The following is a 19,130-nucleotide window of genomic DNA, read 5'->3' as shown; positions in this document are numbered from 1 at the left end:
CCTCCCTTTGCAGGCCCCTTCCTTTGCTAAGGTCCCTCCTTCTCTAGTCTCAGTTATCTTCCCCTGTCCCCCCACCGCCCTCTCTCCCTCCAACTTCCCTCCCATCCCCTTCCCTCCTTTAACCCATAGAACCCCCCCATACAAAACCACCACCATCCTTCCCCTTCCCCAACCATTACTACAGAAACGAACATCAACTGCTCCGCTATCCTCCCCGCCAACACACACACCCCTTCCCTGCTATACCAACACCCACAAACTTTTGCACAAACCATCCATACTTGTTAAAACAACTGTAAATACAACTGTAAACTTATACTATATTGAAATGTTCTTATTATGATAATACTTGTGGGTCGCTTCTCCCGTGGCACTCCCAGACCTGGTGTTCAGGCTCGATACTGCTGCAGCACTTCTTCCATGATAAATCCAGCCACCACTGGTCCCTTCTTGTGTTGCTCCATATTGCTCAGTTCTCAAATCTGCCTTCACGAGTTATCCCCCTTTGATTGTCGTCCTGTGCGCCTCCACCAGCTTTCACTGATGCCTTTCCTGTGTTGCTTCTCTATTCAATGTATCCAAAAAAGCCTGTGCTGTCTTCTGCTCCTGGAACTCATGGGATTTCCCCGCATGCCACACTCGCAGCTTAGCCGGGTACAACAGCGAAAATTTGTTGCCTTTTCTATGTAGGGACGTGCACATGGGGGCCATGGCCCTCCTGGACTATGCCACTGCCGCAGAGTAGTCATTAAACAGCAATAATTTATGGCCTTCATATTCCACAGGTTCTTGCCTGGATCGACATGTTTTCAGCAGCGTTTCTTTTTCCCTCCAGTTCAAGTAGTGTGCTATTGCAGTGCGTGGCTTGCTGTCTCCTTCTTTCCGAACCCCAATGCGGTGTGCCCGATTGCACTGCCATGCATTCGCGCCATTTTCCAATCCCAGCTGTGTTAGCAACCATGCACCAAAGAACTTATATAGATCTTTGTCATGCAGTGTCTGTGGCAGCCCTATAACCTGCACGTTATTGCGGTGGTTTCGGTTTTCCTGCTCTTCAAGCCGGTCTTTCAGCGCCGCTGTCTCCTGTTGCAAAGCTACTAGCTGGCCCGCCATACTTTGTGCGTGTTCTTCCTGCGCAGACACCCGCTGCTCCACTTCTATGATCCGCTGATTTTGCGAGTCAAACTTTTCATTAATTTCATCCACTGCCGACTGGATTTTATTTAGACGATCTTCCAGTGCTGCAGTCACTGTCGTCGAAATTTCTCTCGCCCATTCCCCCGCCATTTTCTGATTTACCGATGGGGACTCAGGGCCTGATGCCATCTTGGTTGCTTTCGATGAAGTCGCGCTTTTTGATTTTATGCTGCCCTGGCTCTTCATGGGCATAACTTCTTCCCACGCTGTCCGGCTTCCACTCAGTCGATTGCCCGCTATTTACAAGCTGTTCGTGCCTCCTTTAGTTCTCGTGGGGTGAGTATTAGTATGGTTTAAAGCTGACTTTTGGCAGGGAATCTGCGGAGCTCCTTGTCTCTGCTGCCGGTCAGGAAGCAGGCATCACGTGACCCCCGGCCATTTTCAACTGCGATAATCGAATGTCTAAGGACGTCCATACTATTTTTCGATTATACCTACCTGGTTTTGCCCGACTTTGCGAGGGCGTCCTAATTTATACTTGGACGACCTTTCGATTATGCCCCTCCACGTCTCTTCAGCTTGGAGATGTTAGAAATTATTAGGAAAGGGATGCAAAATAAGATCAAGAATATTATAATGCCTCTGTATCACTCCATGGTGTGACCTCATCTTGAGTATTGCATTCAATTCTGGTCACCGTATCAAAAAAGATATAGCAGAAAAGGTTCAAAGAAGAGTGACCAAAATGATAAAAGAGATGGAACTCCTCCAATAAGAGGAAAGGCTAAAGAGGTTAGGGCTCTTCAGCTTGGAAAAGAGAAAGCTGAGGGGGGATATGATTGAGGTCTATAAAATCCTGGGTGCTGTAGAACGGGTAGAAGTGAAATCGATTTTTCACTCTTTCAAAAAGTACAAAATCCAGGGGTCACTCGATAAAATTATATGAAAATATTTTTAAAACAAATAGGAGGAAATATTTTTTCACTCAAATAGTTAAGCTCTGGAACTTGCTGCCTGGAGGATGTGGTAATAGCGGTTACTATATCTGGGTTTAAAAAAAGGTTTGGGCAAATTCCAGGAGGAAAAGTCCATAGTCTGTTATTGAGATGGACATGGGGGAAGCCACTGCTTGCCCCGGGATAGGTAGCATGGAATGTTGCTACTAATTGGATATCTGCCAGGATTAGCCACTGTTGGATAGACCCAGAATGGCTATTCTTATGTTCTTAAGAGACAGCTGAGGGGAGATATGATAGAGGTCTATAAAATACTGATTGGAGTGGAACGGGTAGAGGTGAATCGCTTGCTTACTCTTTCCAAATATACCAAGACTAGGGGGCATGCAATGAACCTACTAAGCAATACATTTAAAACAAACCGTAGAAATTATTTCTTCACTCAACGTGTATTTAAACTCTGGAATTCATTGCCAGAGAATGTGGTAAGAGCTTAGCAGGGTTTAAAAAAGGTTTGGATAATTTCCTAAAAGAAAAGTCCATAAGCCATTATTAAGATGGACTTGGGAAAATCCACTACTTATAAGCAGCATAAAATGTGTTTTACTGTTCTGGGATGTTGCCAGGTACTTGTAACCTGGATTGACCAGTATTGGAAACAGGATACTAAGCTTGATGGTCTGTCCCAGTATGGCAACACTTATGTTCTTATGATCTTACACCTGGTTGAATCCTAAATGCATCAGCCTTAAATGTGTAGTGACCAGTTGGTCGCTTTGAAATGTTTTGCTGGGTTAATTATTCTTTCTTATTATCTCAGTACAAATGTCAGCACTGACATAACAAGATGCAATTAGAGATGAAATATGGGGTAAACAGATGGTTCAGGTAATTACTGAAGTCTGCCCATGCTTCCGACACTGCACTATTGTAACTAGGAAACTGAAGAATAAATGGGGCCTTGGTACATTGGTGGGAAGAGGGACTGGACATATTGAAAATCTGACAGGAGCACAACATGCGATTAGCAACCAGTTCTATTTCTACTGTTGAGGCTGATCCAGTCTTGTCTTACAACTAGGGCTGTACCGAATATTCATATTCAATTTAATTCAGCCCCAAATACAGTATTTGTATTCTGCCAAATAGTGATTTAAATTTGAATATGATTAATCCAGGGCTCTACTGTGCTACATCCTGCTGAAATAAACACTAGATCTCTGATTTCACGTTGCTTCTTTTATTTATTATGTTACAGTTCAATGCACTAGATCTCTGATTTCATGTTGCTTCTTTTATTTATTATGTTACAGTTCAATGCCCATTATTTGTATTCGGTGTTCATATTCGGCTGAATAATATTTTTCATTATGCTATTCGGTACAGCTCTACTTACAACCCTACATATTGCACACATGGATTAGTAGCTCCTGCTATTTTTTGTTGTTTAAGAAAACAAAAACTCCACATCCTAGTATATGAAGGAGTTAAAATAAAGACAGCATATGCCACCATGCACTCCCCAATCCTTTTAGTAAATTGTCATAAGAAAAACATTCACACATATATATTCATACATAAAACTTTTGTAGGAGCATTTAAAAAACACCGAAAAAAAATTAAAAATTAACTTTAATGTGTGCAATTTCTTGAATACTAGAATCTATTTTATTAAAAATCAGATATTAAAATCTCCCTTATTCTAAGAGAATCTTTGTAGTTTGTGCTACCTTTTAAAATACTTACAAAAAGTTCTATCACAGTCTACAAACACTCAAGTTTTCTCCAGGCCAAAGGTTACCAGATCCCTGCGCTATTGTTGAAATGAAGAAATTCTATTTTTGGCACATACTGTTTCATATATTAGCATGAAAATAGAAAACCTGAATCAAATAAATCTACACACTAAAGACCAACTAAACAAAATACTCTTTATCCCATTTAGTGCCTATTAAACCTCATACACCTGTCAAATTACCTTATAAGTAAAATTAGATAGGCTTCAGAATTGCATTTCCATCAGGGAAATTAACAATCTAATCTGCCATTGCAACTCGTGTGCTGAGACAGAAAGATGCTCTGTGTCCATGAGTTGGGGCTGGAGAAGAATGCTTCCAGCATAGATCTCACCATTAACCCCCCTCCCAACATTGGCTACAAGTTTTAATGGTGCCTACTATCTTAGAAGACAACCCTTATGCAGGCCCCAACAGAGAAGGTGAGAAACAAGAAGTGCTTGTTTTTGACTTTAATATACTGCTGTGTTGGCAGCAGCAGCAGCACAACATAGCAGCAGTGAGTGAAGGAATTTGCTCCCACTACTGTGTAAAACATTAATATGCCAGGGACTAGGAGGAGAGAGGAGGTGAGGTGGCCAACCCAGCTGGCACTGGGATTGATTGAAGGCTGGGACTCATGTTGGGTCTGGGTCTGGAAGGGGACTAGGTTGGGGCAGGGCGGATAATAGATGAGGAAAAGCATGACCCTAGTGAAAATAGATAATGGAGGCATCATAATATACAATTGTGATTGTGTTCCTGATTCTTAGGGAGACAGGTGAGCAATGAGAAGGCCTACATTTTTTATTTAGACAGCCCCTCTACAACAGAACCTGTGGGGGCCAGAAGGAGAGGAATGGGTAGTACAGAACTACTATCATTTAGGGTATGCAGAACCATATTTCACAGGTTCACAGTAGAAATAGGCCAATTCTCACCTGATTTCTTGCATGCCATATTATGTTAGTTGTCCCAGTCATTCTGTATGGACCCTGAAGGGGACCCAGGAGAACTAGAGAGGGGGATAAGGGAGATATGGGAAGTCTGTGTCAGTCATATAATGAAGGAAGTTTTATGTTTTTCTGTGACTGAAAACAGTGGCCTTGAATAATGAACTGTGAATGCTTGGCTTAGGCTAATTGTCTGTTGAACCAAATATACTAGCAAAAGGCCTTGAAATCTAGTCCTGAAAGAAACAAAGGGAAATTTTCTGGAGTGTAGCCAAAGAAGGATGTGCGTGGGCCAACATCGTATGGTGTACCTATTGATGGAACAGACAGGGCCTGAAAAAGGAAAAAAGTGTGTGGCTTGTTATGCCAAAAAATGAATCTGTATTCTGAAATTTGCTAATAAAAGCAACTCAGTTAAAGGAGAGATCAGTGACTTATCTAGCAAGGCTGCTGGATTTTGCGGCTGCGCAATAGTCCTGAAGCTGACTTTAGTTATAGCTATAACCTGTGTTGTGTGTTTATGTCCTTGAACAAACCTTTGACTCTGAAATCTAAGAGCTGTTCTAAGGACAAAGAGTCCCCCCAGGTTTCAACAGCCATCAGTTTGGTGCCATTTTTGTCAGATTCAGAGCCCAGCGCCTGTTTGAAGGCCCATTTATTTATTTCAGGTCATTTATACCCTGCCTTTTGCTGCAGTTTTGCAGCCCCAAAGCGGCTTACAATGAACTAATTAAAATAAATACATTACAGTTACATTTCAGTAGTTAGGGCGGGAGAACAAGGTAAGAAGGTACGGGAGGCAAAGATGGGCGGCAGAAGTCCAGGCGGGCCAAGAGGGATGATGGAAATCCAGGTTGACACGAATAGGTCCAGCAAGGTGATCCCCGCACGGGGACTGCAACAGGGCCCAGGTGGAACAAATGAAGCACTGAAGAACCAGCAAACAGCATGCAGAGGCTGGACGAAGCTGGAGGCAGGCATCCACTGCGACGGAGTCAGCAGAGCAGGAAACAAGATGGCTGACCTCTACAGCCCCAACCGTTGGGGCTCTCCAAGCCAGGGACCTCCTCCACTGTGACTCCACCTGGCCGGCCGAAGAGGAAGAGCCGGGGAACAAATCCAGCAGGTGGCCAGAAGATCGCAAAGGCAGCAGACTCCCCGGCGGATAAGATGATGAGCAGGGAGGAGGCAACAGCAAAGTATCCAGCAGTCAGCGGTCGAGCGGCAGCGACAGGGGGCTCAAGCAGAGCACGCCGGGGCAGTCCCGCAGAGCAGAGGAAACCGGCAGCATGGACGGACCGAGAGAAACCCGAAGACAAAAATCGCCAGCCCAATCGAGTACCCCGCACCGACCCAGCACCCGCAACCACTCCGTCAAAGCAAGTAGGCCGTCCGCTGGCACCGAAACAGCAGGAGGGAAGACAGCCAGCTGCTCCCCGAAAATTGGTGGGACAAGTGGGAATATGGAAAATGCATTCAGAAAAGGTGTTTGAAAAAGGTGTCAGTTTAGAGTTTATTTACATTTGATATACCACCTTTGCTAACTTGCAGTTGAAAGCAGTTTACAATAAGAAAAATCAAAAACAGAGATGGAAAGGAACTACAACTGATGACAGAAAAGAGGAGAATTTCCTCAATACAATTGAGGAGAGAGAGGTTGGGACAAGAAAAGGTAGAGTGAAAAAAACAGAGGCAACACTCCTAGAGCAAGATCGCAACTAACCTAAGATGGGGCATATGCTTTGTGAAATAACCAGGTTTTTAACTCAACTTCAAATTTCTTAAAGGATAATTTTGCTCTGATATGAAAGGATAGTGAGTTCCAGAGGAAAGGAGCTGTGTAAAGAAAGCCCGGTGCCTGGTTGATTCTAGTTGGGCCTGTCTAAGATCTGGTAGAACCAAGCGATGGTCATATAGGCAAGCAGGGGAATAGGGGATTGTGAGAGAAGATAGTAGAGGGGGAAACCTATTCTGAGTGATTTGAAGGCAAAAGTAAGGGTCTTGAAAATGATGTGCTGATCTTGAAGTAAAAGGGAGACATGGTCAAAACATGGGGGACAGCTTGAAGAAGGAAGGATGGAGTCCTAGAGGTAACAGGAGAAGTTGGTTAGAACGAGCTGTGAACCCAAAGGCATGGACCCCTAAAGAGAAGCTGGACTGGTGATCAGCGGGAAGGATCTCCACTAGAAACCTGAGGATGCTTAAGATGCTTAAGACATCCAAGAGCAGGGACTTTATAATCAAGGAAAAAGTACTTACCTTAATGCTATGCTGCATTGTATTGCACCTGTGTTATGTTTAATCTTTTTTTATTGACGAGAAAATTAATATATTCGCTGACAACACAGCATGTAAGAAACAAAACACTGGATGTATGAATAGCACTATACACTTAGCCAATTATTGTCATACAATTGGCAACCTCTGAATTTTTAACATGTCCCCCTACCCCCCCTATACAAACCAAACCCATTTACCCTCCCTACCCCCTCCCACCTTATGAACACAGCAAAATATAAACGCATGTCATACAGCAATAATCTTACCTAATCCCAAACCCAAGGACCACCCCTTTCCCCTTTTTGAACCCATTACCTCAAGCGCCCAAATATCCCCCTACCCTACTACTCCCCCAGCACTTCACCCCAATCTGCGAAACTACCTGTCACTCACCCCCAACCCCCCATCCCCTTCCCCCCTCTACCTCCTGCCCCCTTTAGTTAGGTTTTAGTAGAAGAAAAAAATACATGAAGAAAGTATTCAAAGTCTATTAAGTATTAGGCTGCGAGCTTTAGGTGACAGAGACTGTATATATGGTTCCCAAATTCCCAAGAAGGCTTTCCTTCTCTTTGGGGAGGACCCCACCACCCTACATTCCTGCAATAAGAGCTCATGTAACCGGTTCCTCCAGTGTGAATAATCTGGCGATTCCTCACCCATCCATGCACCCATAATGAGCTTCTTCCCTAAAATACTGGCCTTACGGATAAGCTGCTGAGTCCCTTTGTGTTGAAGCGCGAATACTTCATATTTGTCTAACAAGACCCCCAGAGGAGAAAGTGGGATCCTGGAATGCACCAATGACTCCAAGTACTTAAATATCTGTCTCCAAAAGGCCTTTATCCGATGACATTCCCAAAGAGAATGAAACAACGTACCCTCCTTCTGTTTGCACTTGGAGCAGAGAGGATCCGGAACCCCCCCCCCCCCCCCTGTTCTGAACACTTGAGTCTTGGGCATGTATGCTCTATATAAAATTCTATACTGACATTCGTGCAGATTAGCATTCACGGACAACGTTGGTATGCGAGAGGTCAAATTCTGAAAATCTAACCTTAATTTTGGCTGTTTCAAATCTTGAACCCAACGCTGCTGAATATTTTCTGTGTCCTTTTCCCCTGCACACCTGAAACTGAAAGCTGGTCCCCAGGGACGGATCAAAAAAATTCTCTGATCCAACGGCCATGTCCACTTCCCAACTTTCCTGGCTCCAAGGATCAAACATAATGGGCCAACTGCTTGTACGCAAATAGATGACTATGGTTTATGCCTACCCCCAGAGCTCCCAGTTCCAACAACTTTCCCCCTGCACCTATAACATGTTCTAGTCTCGTGATCCCCATCTCCGCCCATCTACGAAACACTTTATTATCTGAGCCTGGGGCAAACAATGGGTTACCCTGTAAAGGCAGCTGATCTGAGACATCCGCCACCAGCCCCCATAACTGATTCAGATCCCTCCAAACATCCCTAAGCGGACTCAGCAACATACTGCTTCCGACATGTTCAGGCAATGCTCTTCTTGAGCACTGTAACAGAAAATACAGATGATAGGGCTTGAAGAAATCTTGCTCCATACTATGGGGCGTATAATCTTGTCTGCCTAACAGCCAATCCCCTAGATGCCTTAACAAACATGCTTGATTATAACGTCGGACATCCGGGAGCCCCATTCCCCCCACCCTCCAGGAACCCATGAAGAATTTCAGGGGAAGCTCCAGACAAACTTCCGCAAATGCCTGTAAATCTGGCTTAGATCTTTGTTCTTTAACCGCGAAGGCAGCACCTGAAAAGTATAAAGCCACCTTGGAAATTCTACCATACGAAACAAATGTATCCTCCCAAGCAGGGTGAGTGGCAAAGCCCTCCACGTGCTCCACGTCCCTTCATCTTATTTAATAATCTAGTGATATTTAGATGATATAAAGCAGACATTCTCATAGAAACCCACACTCCCAAGTACGGGAGGAAATCCGACGCCCATTTTAGTGGAAAAGCAGTCCCCCACTCCTTCTTCACACTCGAATGAGCTGTCAACGCCAGAGATTTGGAGTAATTAATTTTAAGTCCAGCAAAGTCCCCATATTCCTGAATAAGCTCCAACAGAGCCTCCAAGGATCTTTTAGGCTGTGTGAGATGTACTAATATGTCATCTGCGAAAGCAGAAATTTTAAATGATGAGGACCCCCAAGTTACCCCATTCACTTCTGGGTGGGAACCAATTTCCCTAATCAAGGGATTCAGCGCAGAACAAATAGCAAAGGAGACATTGCGTCGTTGGAGTACAGGGATAATATTTCTTAAGGAAGTCTACCTTAGCGATGCTGAGAACAAAAAATTGCTAAGATAATGGGCTGGTCATTGCTATTATTCCACAGCCCCTCACCACTGTAGAGCAGACACTGCTATATTGATAAATAAATCTTTCCCTTTTGCAGAATATAAGTTTTTACATGATAACCAGGGAAGGTGGGTGATGTTGCATTGTTCTCTCTACGGCACACCTTATGTTTTGGTGTTAGTTTATGCTCCAAATGTCTATGATAGAACCTAATTTACAGAGCTCTTGCAGATCTTGATGAGATTCCCAACCAGCACGATAATTGTACAGGGTGATTCCAATGTTGTCTCAGACCTGAATTGGGATAAGAAGAGTAACATTGTCACTTGGCTGCATTCTTCATATTGGGGAGTGGATCTTCTACGTCCCAGTTTAAATTTGGTGGACATCTGGCAAGTGTCCCAGGGACAGAACTTTCAGGCATATATCCAGGGCTCATTTAACTGAGAGCTGCCTGGATTATATCTTGCTTTCAGAAAGTGCTTTTGTAAAAGTTAATTGTACCGATATTATACAATGTGGAATTTTGAATCATGCCCAGGTGATAATGAGCATAAATCTAGCCAGATGTGAGTGCCCTTCTCTGTAGCACATGCCCCAGAGTCTATTTGAAGATGGCTCCATTCATGCATTGCTTTCTTAGCTAAGAAATGGGATGAATTTGGGATCTACAACCAACAACACTCACACACCTCAGGATTGTTTTGGGAAACGAGGAAGGCAGTAATTCATGGGGAGATGGGAAATTCCGGTATAGGAAACTAAATAGTAGATCTTTCTTTTATATTCTTAATTGCAGGCAGCACAGAGTGCTCTAGCTTGGAAGTTGACACAGGAAAATAGAATTCAATACTTTCACATACAGCGCACCCTTAATACACTTTTTTAAATGTATTTATTTAATTGCTTTTTACAATTTTACACGATACACATGCATGGAAATACAATGAAAAATTTGAAAATAACTCAAAGAAATAATTAACAATACTTTTTCACAATCAAATTTTTCATTTCCTTAGACCACAATCTAAATCAAAGGGGAGGCGTGTGAGAGATAAGGCAATCATAATGAAAAATTATAAAGTAAAATTAGTAAATGGCCTGGTCTATAATATCCCATTATATACATTTAGTAATCAATTGTCTTACTCTTACTCTTTTGGCTTATGGGATAGTTTTTTTCATTTCAAGAAAATTTTTTTAAGTGTTCTGGTTCAAAAAATACATATTTATTTCCCATATATTTAACTGAACACTTGCAAATGTAGCTCTCATTGCCCTGGTCTCTTCTCTTAAAGTCAAAGATTTTTTCCTCCTGTCTTGTGTTGATTTAATAACATCTGGAAAAATCCAGATTCTTTGTCCACAATATGGTTTTAAGGAGTTTTTAAAGTACATTTTAATTATAGAATTCAGATTTTGCTCAAAAAACAGTGATACTATTAAAGTTCGACGTTGAGCCACTTCTGAGATTGATTCTTCTAATAAAGCTGAGATATCTTAGATCTCTTGAACATTTTATTGTGATGCCAGTGGTTGTTTTGAAAATAATGATTCTCCAACCATAACACCAGCTTCTGATTGTTTAGGTAACGATAAACAGTAGATCTTGTTATATGGGGGAACAGCTGATGCTGGAAAAAGAAGTACTTCTTGTAGGTATTTTTTAACGAAATCCGATGGACTCATTCCATAAACAAAAGGAAAATTTAGTATTCTCAAATTCAAACATCTACCCTATTTCCTCGAAAGTAAGACATCCCCTGAAAATAAGACCTAGTAGAGGTTTTCCTGAATTGGTAGATATAAGGCCTCCCCCGAAAGTAAGACCTAGCAAATTTTTGTTTGAAAGCAGGGCCGCTTAGAGCTGGACAAGGCCGCCCCCGGGCCGTCCCCCCCCCCCCTACTACTACTACTTAGCATTTCTATAGTGCTGCCAGGGTTACGCAGCGCTGTACAAGTTTCACATGGGGAAGGACCACCCCCCCACCCGAGGTCGCCAGGCCCCCCCTCCACCCACCCTCCGTCGCTCCCGGAACTAACCTTAAATGCCTCCTTTCACCTTCGCAGCAAGCAGCAGCAGGGCAGACCTCTCCTTCCTTCCATGCCCCGCCCTCGAGGACGTTACGTCAGGCGAGGGTGGGACACAGAAGGAAGGAGTGGCCTGCCCTGCTGCTGCTTGCTGCGAAGGTGAAAGGAGGCGTTTAAGGTTAGTTCCGGGAGTGACGGAGGGCGGGCAGGCCAACCCCGATGCTTCCCCGAAAAATAAGACAGCCCCTGAAAATAAGACCTAGCGCATTTTAGGGGGCAAAAATTAATATAAGACAGTGTCTTATTTTCGGGGAAACACGGTATTAAAATTTTCTATTTGTTCTATTTTTCTGTGTATCAGAGCTTTATCAGTTATCAAAACCTCAGTGGTAGCTTTTAGATCTTTCAATTCTTGCTGCGTTTGTTGTTTATAGGTTAAAACTTCTTGCTTAACTTTCTCTACTGAAGAAGTCAAATTATCAACTTTACTCACGATTTGAGACGTTATCTCGGGCAGTTTTAGCAACCACTTTACTTAAATTCTGTAAAACCTTCCAAATTGCCTCTAGAGTAACCTCCGTGGGAGAAATTAACTCCAAGTTCGATTCATCAGCCGTCAGGGTGTGGGCAACGCTGTCCGAGGTATGGCCGATTTCAACTTCCGATTCTGCCTGGGCCGCCGCTCTCCACCCATACGACGCTGGACAAGGAAGAGAATTACTTTCCGGGGGAGATAATGATGTTTCCAATCCCTCGAGTGCCGTTGCTCCTTCTTCTGCTCTCAGGTCGGGCTCAACCTGACTGGTAGGTGGGATTCCAATTGCGTATCTCTCTATGGTTTGCTGGATCGGGGACAACATTCTGGACATCGGCGTTTGTACCTTCACTGTCCCCTTTCTCTTTGTATGAGGATACTTATAGGGAAAAAACAATTTTTAGTAGAAAACGCCAGCTAAACAAACACAGCAGAGCAGCAAGTGTATTCAGACCACCATCTTGACACGCCCAACGTTGTCTCAGACCTGAATTGGGATAAGAAGAGTACCATTGTCACTTGGCTGCATTCTTCATGTTAGGGAGTGGATCTTCTACATCCCAGTTTAAATTTGGTGGACATGAACGCACACTTAATACTCTCCAATATGGCTGTCACTGGTTTTTCAGGATGGAGTCATTCCAGAGGGTGGCTACAATTGGTCATTGGTCTCTGTTATAAAGCACATAGTGACAGACTTACAGACCTCAATATGTATACTCTGGAAGAAAGGCGGGAGAGAGGGATTATGATAGAGATGTCTAAATACCACCATGGAGGTGATCCTTTTCCAAATGAAGGAAAACTCTGCTATGAGAGGGCATAGGATGAAGTTAAGAGGTTATAGGCTCAGGAATAATCTAAGAAAATACTTTTTAACAGAAAAGGGTGTGGGAAGCATGGGACAAACACATAGGATCTCTTAGGCAAAGAAGGAGATAGTGGTTATTGAGGATGGGCAAACTGGATGAGCCATTTGGCCCTTATCTGCCATCGTGTTTCTATGTTTCAAGGATGGGAACAGGATGGGCACCTGCTTAGCCTGCTTAATGTGCACTTTTTCTGGACCCCATTTTGTTCCCATCCTTTGTGATGCTTGAGGGGAGAGTTTGGTGGGAAATCAGGCCTAGTCAAATGCTTTTCAATTCTTTTAAAACTTTATACACAGCACCTGATTCAGGCCCGTGTGATTATGCCTCATTCTTCGCAGATTTGCATTTTCCCACTTTGACCTCTGGGGATTTGGAAATATTTAATGTACCCCTGGACCTGGGGGAAGTATAATATGCATTTAAGACCTCAGCTTGCCAAAAAAATCTGAGTCTGGATGGATTGTCATTGGAATTTTATAAGATCCTGGGGCACGGGGTAAATTGTGGCATGCTTGCTATCGCTGGCAGAGATCCTCAAACCCTGCCAACTGAAGATTTCCTCCTCCTCAGGCAGCCAGTGCTCTTCCAAACAGCAGCTGGCAGCACTTGCTTCGAGCTGACACCAACACCAGCTCCTCTGCACATGCTTAGTTTTCACACATGCACGGCCTGCTGGCCATGGCATCAGCTCAAAGAAAGTGCTGCTGGCTACTATTTGGAAGAGCGCTGCCTGCCTGAGCAGAAGGAAATCTTCATATTGCGGGGTTTGTAGATCCCCTCCTGCTCAGGTGGAGGGAGGGACAAAGAGCAGAGAGCGGAGCAAAGCAGAGCAGAGGGGGGCCAGGGATGGGGAGGGGCATGAATTCCATGCCCACCCACCTTGGATTCAGGCCCACCCAAAATTGGCTGTCTGGCTATGCCCCTGTTAACATAGAGGTTTAAAAATACTTCCAGACCCCGACTCCTAAAACTCTCAGCAACTGTTTGGCTGTTCTCTGCTTCCTGTGCCCTTGGTGCTGGAGTTTGCTTAAGGGGTTGAAGACACCAGTGGACAGGGTGGGAGTGGAAATACACCACTGTTGCTGATACTACCTCTTTTCAGAAGTTGGACTAATGAGTGCAGGGAGAGGGGGGCCAATGCATCTAGCTACCGCAGAGCCTGTCAAGGATGATGGGTACCCTAGGCGAACCTTTAGCCTTACATCCCCCATCCCCCCCAAATAACTGCAGCCCCCTCAAGATTTTGATAATTAAACTCAAAAATCATTATCATTGCACAAATATCCTATAAAAATGCAGGTTAAAATGTGTGTTGATGGTTCTTTGAGTCTGTGTGGCTGTCAGAACCTATTGCTTTGCTTTGACTGCAGCTGTCCTCAAGAAGCTGCTGCCCTAGGCAACCACCTAGTCATGCCTTATATTTGGGTGGGCCCTGAACTAATGACATGGACGACAGTAACCACAACTGATGACACCATCTGCTTCCTCTTTCCCAGGCAGGGCTAGATTAAATCATGTCTGACAGGCTCCCCCTAAACCTTTGAGCCCTAGGCACATTCCTGCTTTGTCTATGCTTTAATTCTGTCCTGAAAATGAGGGCCATTTCCAAAAACCATTTACTCAAGTAAATTGGCTGTTTAAACATTATCTATCTTCCCTGTGAGTAAAACACATGCTGATGGTTCTTTTAGTTTGTACGGCTATCAGGATCTGTAGATTTGCTTTGACCGTCAACTGCTCTTTGCCCCCTTCCCCTCTCCAAGAAGCTGATATACTAGGTGATTGTCTAGTCTGCCTAATGTGTAAGTTGACCCTGTGCAGAGAGGAGAGAGGAAGGCGCCACATCGCTTTCCCCCTTTTAACCACACAATGCCTCTTGGTACTTTTCACCCTCTCCCCCTACACTGGTGCTAGTTTTCCCTTTCCATCCCCCTCCCCCTCCCTTCCACTAGTTCTTTGATCCCTCTCTTCTCTCCTTCATCTATTGGTGCTTTCCTATGTCATGATGACAACTGTGGGATACTAGCAGACATGGGCGTAGTTTGACTGTTTCATTTGGGGGGCAAAGGATGGGGCGGAGCATATTAGCATATTCATTTGCATATATATGCAAATGAATATGCTAATATGGAGGGAGGAAGGAAGGAAGGAAGGGAAAAAGAGCTGCCCTTTTTTGGGAATAACCATAATGAATATGTATGAGATATCAAGCCAGCTCTTTCTCCCTTTCTTCCTTCTTTCCTCCTTACCCAGCACTCCCTCTTCCTCTCCAGTAGTATTTCCCCACCCCCTTTCCCATACCATGCCAGTGTTGGCCTTACAAATGCATAGACTCTATATGTAGATCCTTCAAGAGATAGTGTGTCATGATTTAGGCTCTACACCCTTTCTGATGTTTTGGTGCCACCCAGTGGTGTGCTGGAGCAGGCTCTCACAGGCTCGCAAGAGCCGGTTGTTAAGTTTTTAAGAATTTTGGGAGCCGGTTGTTAAAGTAGGGCCCTCCATGGCTACTTTAACAACTGGCTCCCAAAATGTGGGCTTGGGCCCCCTGCTGAATTCTCTTTTACTTTGCTGGTGGGGATGCTGAGCCCTGCCAGCCAAGTAAATAGACTACTGCTGCTCCCTGCTCTTTGTTTCCAGCTCTGAACAGCACTTGGGACTTCTCGAGCATGTGAAAGAAGTTCCAGCATGCTGCTCATAGCAAGATGTTGGGAGTGGTGGCAGTCCATTTATTGGCTGCCAGCAAAGGTATGCCTAGCGTGCCTGCACGAAGGGAGGGAGGAGAGAGAGGCAGGTTTTGCTCTCCACCTCCCCCCCAGCCACTCCTGGCCCTTCCAACTGCAGAGCTGGCTACGTCCGGAGAAACAGCCTGTTGTTAAAAATTTACCAGCACACCCCTGGTGCCACCTCAGTAACGCCAACACACAATCTCTCCACTGCAAAACACTATACACAAACATGTGCAAAAACACACTCATAACCTTACTAAACCATAACAGCACTAATTCCAAGGACAGGATGAGCTACAATGTTATGCAGCTCTCATATGTGTCCTGATGGCATGAAGAAGGATAAGAAGGTGGAGGATTATCCTGTGGCTAAGCCCTGTGGCTAGCTGTAGGAATAGAGCAGGGCCCCATAAAGGTCAGGACCCTGGGAAGTCAGCCAAATCTCCCCCCCCCCCCCCCCCCCCCCCCCCCCACACACACACAGACTCAGTGATGGCCCTGCCTCTGTGTACTTGCACCTTTCTTGCTAGAAAATTTCACTAGTCTTGAAGGGATGTTCACACTCCCTCCCTATATGGCAGAATGCTGATTGACTACCTAGATTAAGAAGCAAAGCTGGCAAAAGTTACTTTATGCACAGACTGCCCTCCTCTCTTCCAATCCTGCAGGACTCCCTCCGTCAATGAAAGCTTGGTTGCAGGTCAGCTAAACAATGTATACGATTCTTGGCACAACCAAAATGTAAAGAGCTAAGCATTAACCTAGGGACCAGTTTAATTATTTTTGCCCAGTTTTAAATTCCTACTTTTGTCCAATTTTAATTTTCATTGGGCCCTTTCACACATTAAAATGCATTCAGTAGTCTATAACTAGGATTTGTGGGTTAAGAACTATTTATCAGGCAAGAGACTCCATGCAGAACTAATAGAGCCTATTTTCTTGTACAGGTGTGAACATGTATGTGAATCAAAAACAAATGCTGTCAGGAAAACCTTGGACCTCCTAACATGTGGATCAGACACTAAACACAAGTAAAAAATAAAATCTACTTTTCCTTCTTTGGAAAGTAGACTAATAAAACATACACATACACACACATCCACACACACAAAAAAAGGATAAAAATCAATTCAATGCTATAACACATGCTTTATTATACAACAAAAGAGCAACCACTTTTCATATGTACAGTAAACATATGCAGAAAATAACAAATAGAAAAGGGAACCCTAATATCAAGCCTTTGAATACTCACAAATTTGTATAAATGAAAATTCAAACTGCCAACAGCTGAAATCCACAATGCTAAAGTAAGATCAACTCTGCCCATCCATCACTGAAACATGCAACAAGTGAGGATGAGAAAAAAAAATCCTTTCTTTGTACCCACCCTCAGCTTTTAGTGACTAGGTTTGAATAGCTGAACGTCTCCTTCCATTTGTCGTTCTTCCCATGTGAAAAAAAAACCTGAAATGTTCATTGCCAAATTGACTTTTGAAAATCAAGCTGTTTTTTTCTCAGCATTGTGTCTCTTAATCTAATATTGGGGGCGTTTTGTTCTCTGTCATTGGCTCAAAAATCTTTTCTTATGGCAAGTGGAAATCTCTTAGCGTTTTGTCTTACGTCCTGCAGAATTGCGTCCACTCTTACGATATAGTGACTGCTTCACTCGGTTGCATGGGCAATATTTCAGGGTGTGGGCTCCATCACCTGTGGCACCACAGAGGGGACAGATATACTTGCGAAGAACAGGGCAGATAATTGTGCCATCTGGTTTCTTCAACATGTGAGAAGAGTAGATATTCTTGGATTCACCATTATGCTTACAAAAGTTGCAGATGTTGTTGGTAGGCAGTTGAGCCATGGTCATCTCCTCTGAGCCCATGTGGTTGAACTGATCATCTGAGCTGCCATGGCCACTACTGCTCTGTCTTTCTCCTTGGAGTAGACTTCCTAAGACGGCAGAGGAGGTGTTGGAAGGCAATCTGCATCCAGCATGAAGAGCTTCTGTATGTTCATGTTTCCTTTCAGTTATCATTCCCTGTACTAACTTAGAGAGCTGGAGATAGTCCTTCCATATGCTGAACTCCTGAAAAGAGTGAAGGCACATAGGAGCCTCAAAGGAGCTGGTAACCGGCTGCATGGCTGCTCTAACAGGAGGAGAGTCCTTCGATGTCAATTAGTGAATAAGTTTTTCTATTTTTGAGGGTCTTTAAACATAATCAGCCTGTCTTCCAAATATATGCCTAAGCAGGGGTGGGTGGAGCCAAGAATTTAAAGAGACAAGTGCACCTAAAATTCTCCTTCAGTACATTTCTGTTCTGTGATTAAACAAAAATAGTCAAAAGCCAAAGCTGGTGATTTAATGAGGGCACCCACTGCATACACCTTGGTTTTTGCTGGCCAGGGCAAAGATTCCTGTGGGTGCTATGAGGCCCTATATCCACCTTACCTCCAGTAAGAAATTAGAAAATTATTGACCTATGTTGCCATAATCTAGGCATAGACATGAGCATGCAGAGCCTGTAGCCTCTAGAACTGGAAGTCTAGGAGGATGGACATGGGCACATAGCCCATCTCCTCTAGGACTGGATATACAGCCTCTCACTTGACTGATGTCAAGCATGGGGATAGAGAGGTTGTGATCTCTAGAGATAGATGACTGAGTTGATGGGCATAAGTATACAGAGCCTCTCATCTCTGGGACAAAAGTGAAAGGGGAGATAAGAAAGGTTTATAAAATAAGTGAGGTGAACTAGTAAATAAGAAATGATTATTTAATTGTTCAAAGAGTAAAACAAATCTAAGAAGCTTTTTTTTTTTCATTCAATACACAAGATGACAAAATTGTTGCTAGAGAATGTAGTCAAGGCATCTACCCTAGCTAGGATTGAAACGGGTTTGAGGAAGTTCCTGGATGACAGGTTGACTTATGGAAAAACATTACTGATCTCTGGGAGTGAGCTATAAGAAAGGGATTCAGCCCTTTAGATCTGCTTGGTACTTTCTGGTGCCCCAGATTGGCCATTATTGGAGACAATATGCTGAGCTTGATGGACCTTTGGTCTGACTAGTATGGCCCTTTATATTCTTTTGCTCCAGGACTGAGAGCATGGTAACAGGTATATACAAGGCTGTCACTTCTAGAACTAGGTAACTCATGGAACTAACCCAGGAATATATAACCTCTCACCTTGAGGACTCGATGGCTTTTCTAAGCCATCAGACTTCAACTGTGTCTGTATACCCTATTAAGAAAATTGATCCTAAACATGATTCAGGTAATTTTAAAACACCAAAAGGAATCTCTCTGTGAAGTTTCCCTTTGAAAACATAGGCTTTGTGGCAGGGATTTTATACCTGCAGTGCCACAGGGACAAGTCTGCAGCTTAAACTATCTGTGGGTGGCCAACTTATTCTTCCCTTAGATTCACCATTTTTCACTGTGTGATACATTGTACCTGCAGAGGGATAGGCAGTTTCCAGTGGGTTTTTTTTTTAATAAGTAAACTGCTGTTTAC

General features: G+C 43.7%; 1 protein-coding gene across 1 annotated transcript; it reads right to left on the bottom strand.

Annotated features, from left to right (window-relative positions):
* Positions 1 to 17,215: 17,215 nt before the first annotated feature.
* Positions 17,216 to 17,752, bottom strand: NANOS2 (nanos C2HC-type zinc finger 2). The gene has a single exon (XM_030219973.1). The coding sequence runs from the start codon at positions 17,750 to 17,752 to the stop codon at positions 17,216 to 17,218; it is 537 nt and encodes a 178-aa protein (XP_030075833.1).
* Positions 17,753 to 19,130: the final 1,378 nt, after the last annotated feature.

Source organism: Microcaecilia unicolor, chromosome 11, assembly GCF_901765095.1.
Source record: "Microcaecilia unicolor chromosome 11, aMicUni1.1, whole genome shotgun sequence".
In the NCBI taxonomy this organism is placed as follows: domain Eukaryota; kingdom Metazoa; phylum Chordata; class Amphibia; order Gymnophiona; family Siphonopidae; genus Microcaecilia; species Microcaecilia unicolor.
Note: the sequence above shows the minus strand (reverse complement) of the source record. Positions and strands in the feature narration are given on the sequence as shown.

Excerpts from the sequence above, each read along its gene's own strand:
- NANOS2 (XM_030219973.1), bottom strand. The coding sequence starts at position 17,752 with ATGCAGCCGGTTACCAGCTCCTTTGAGGCTCCTATGTGCCTTCACTCT.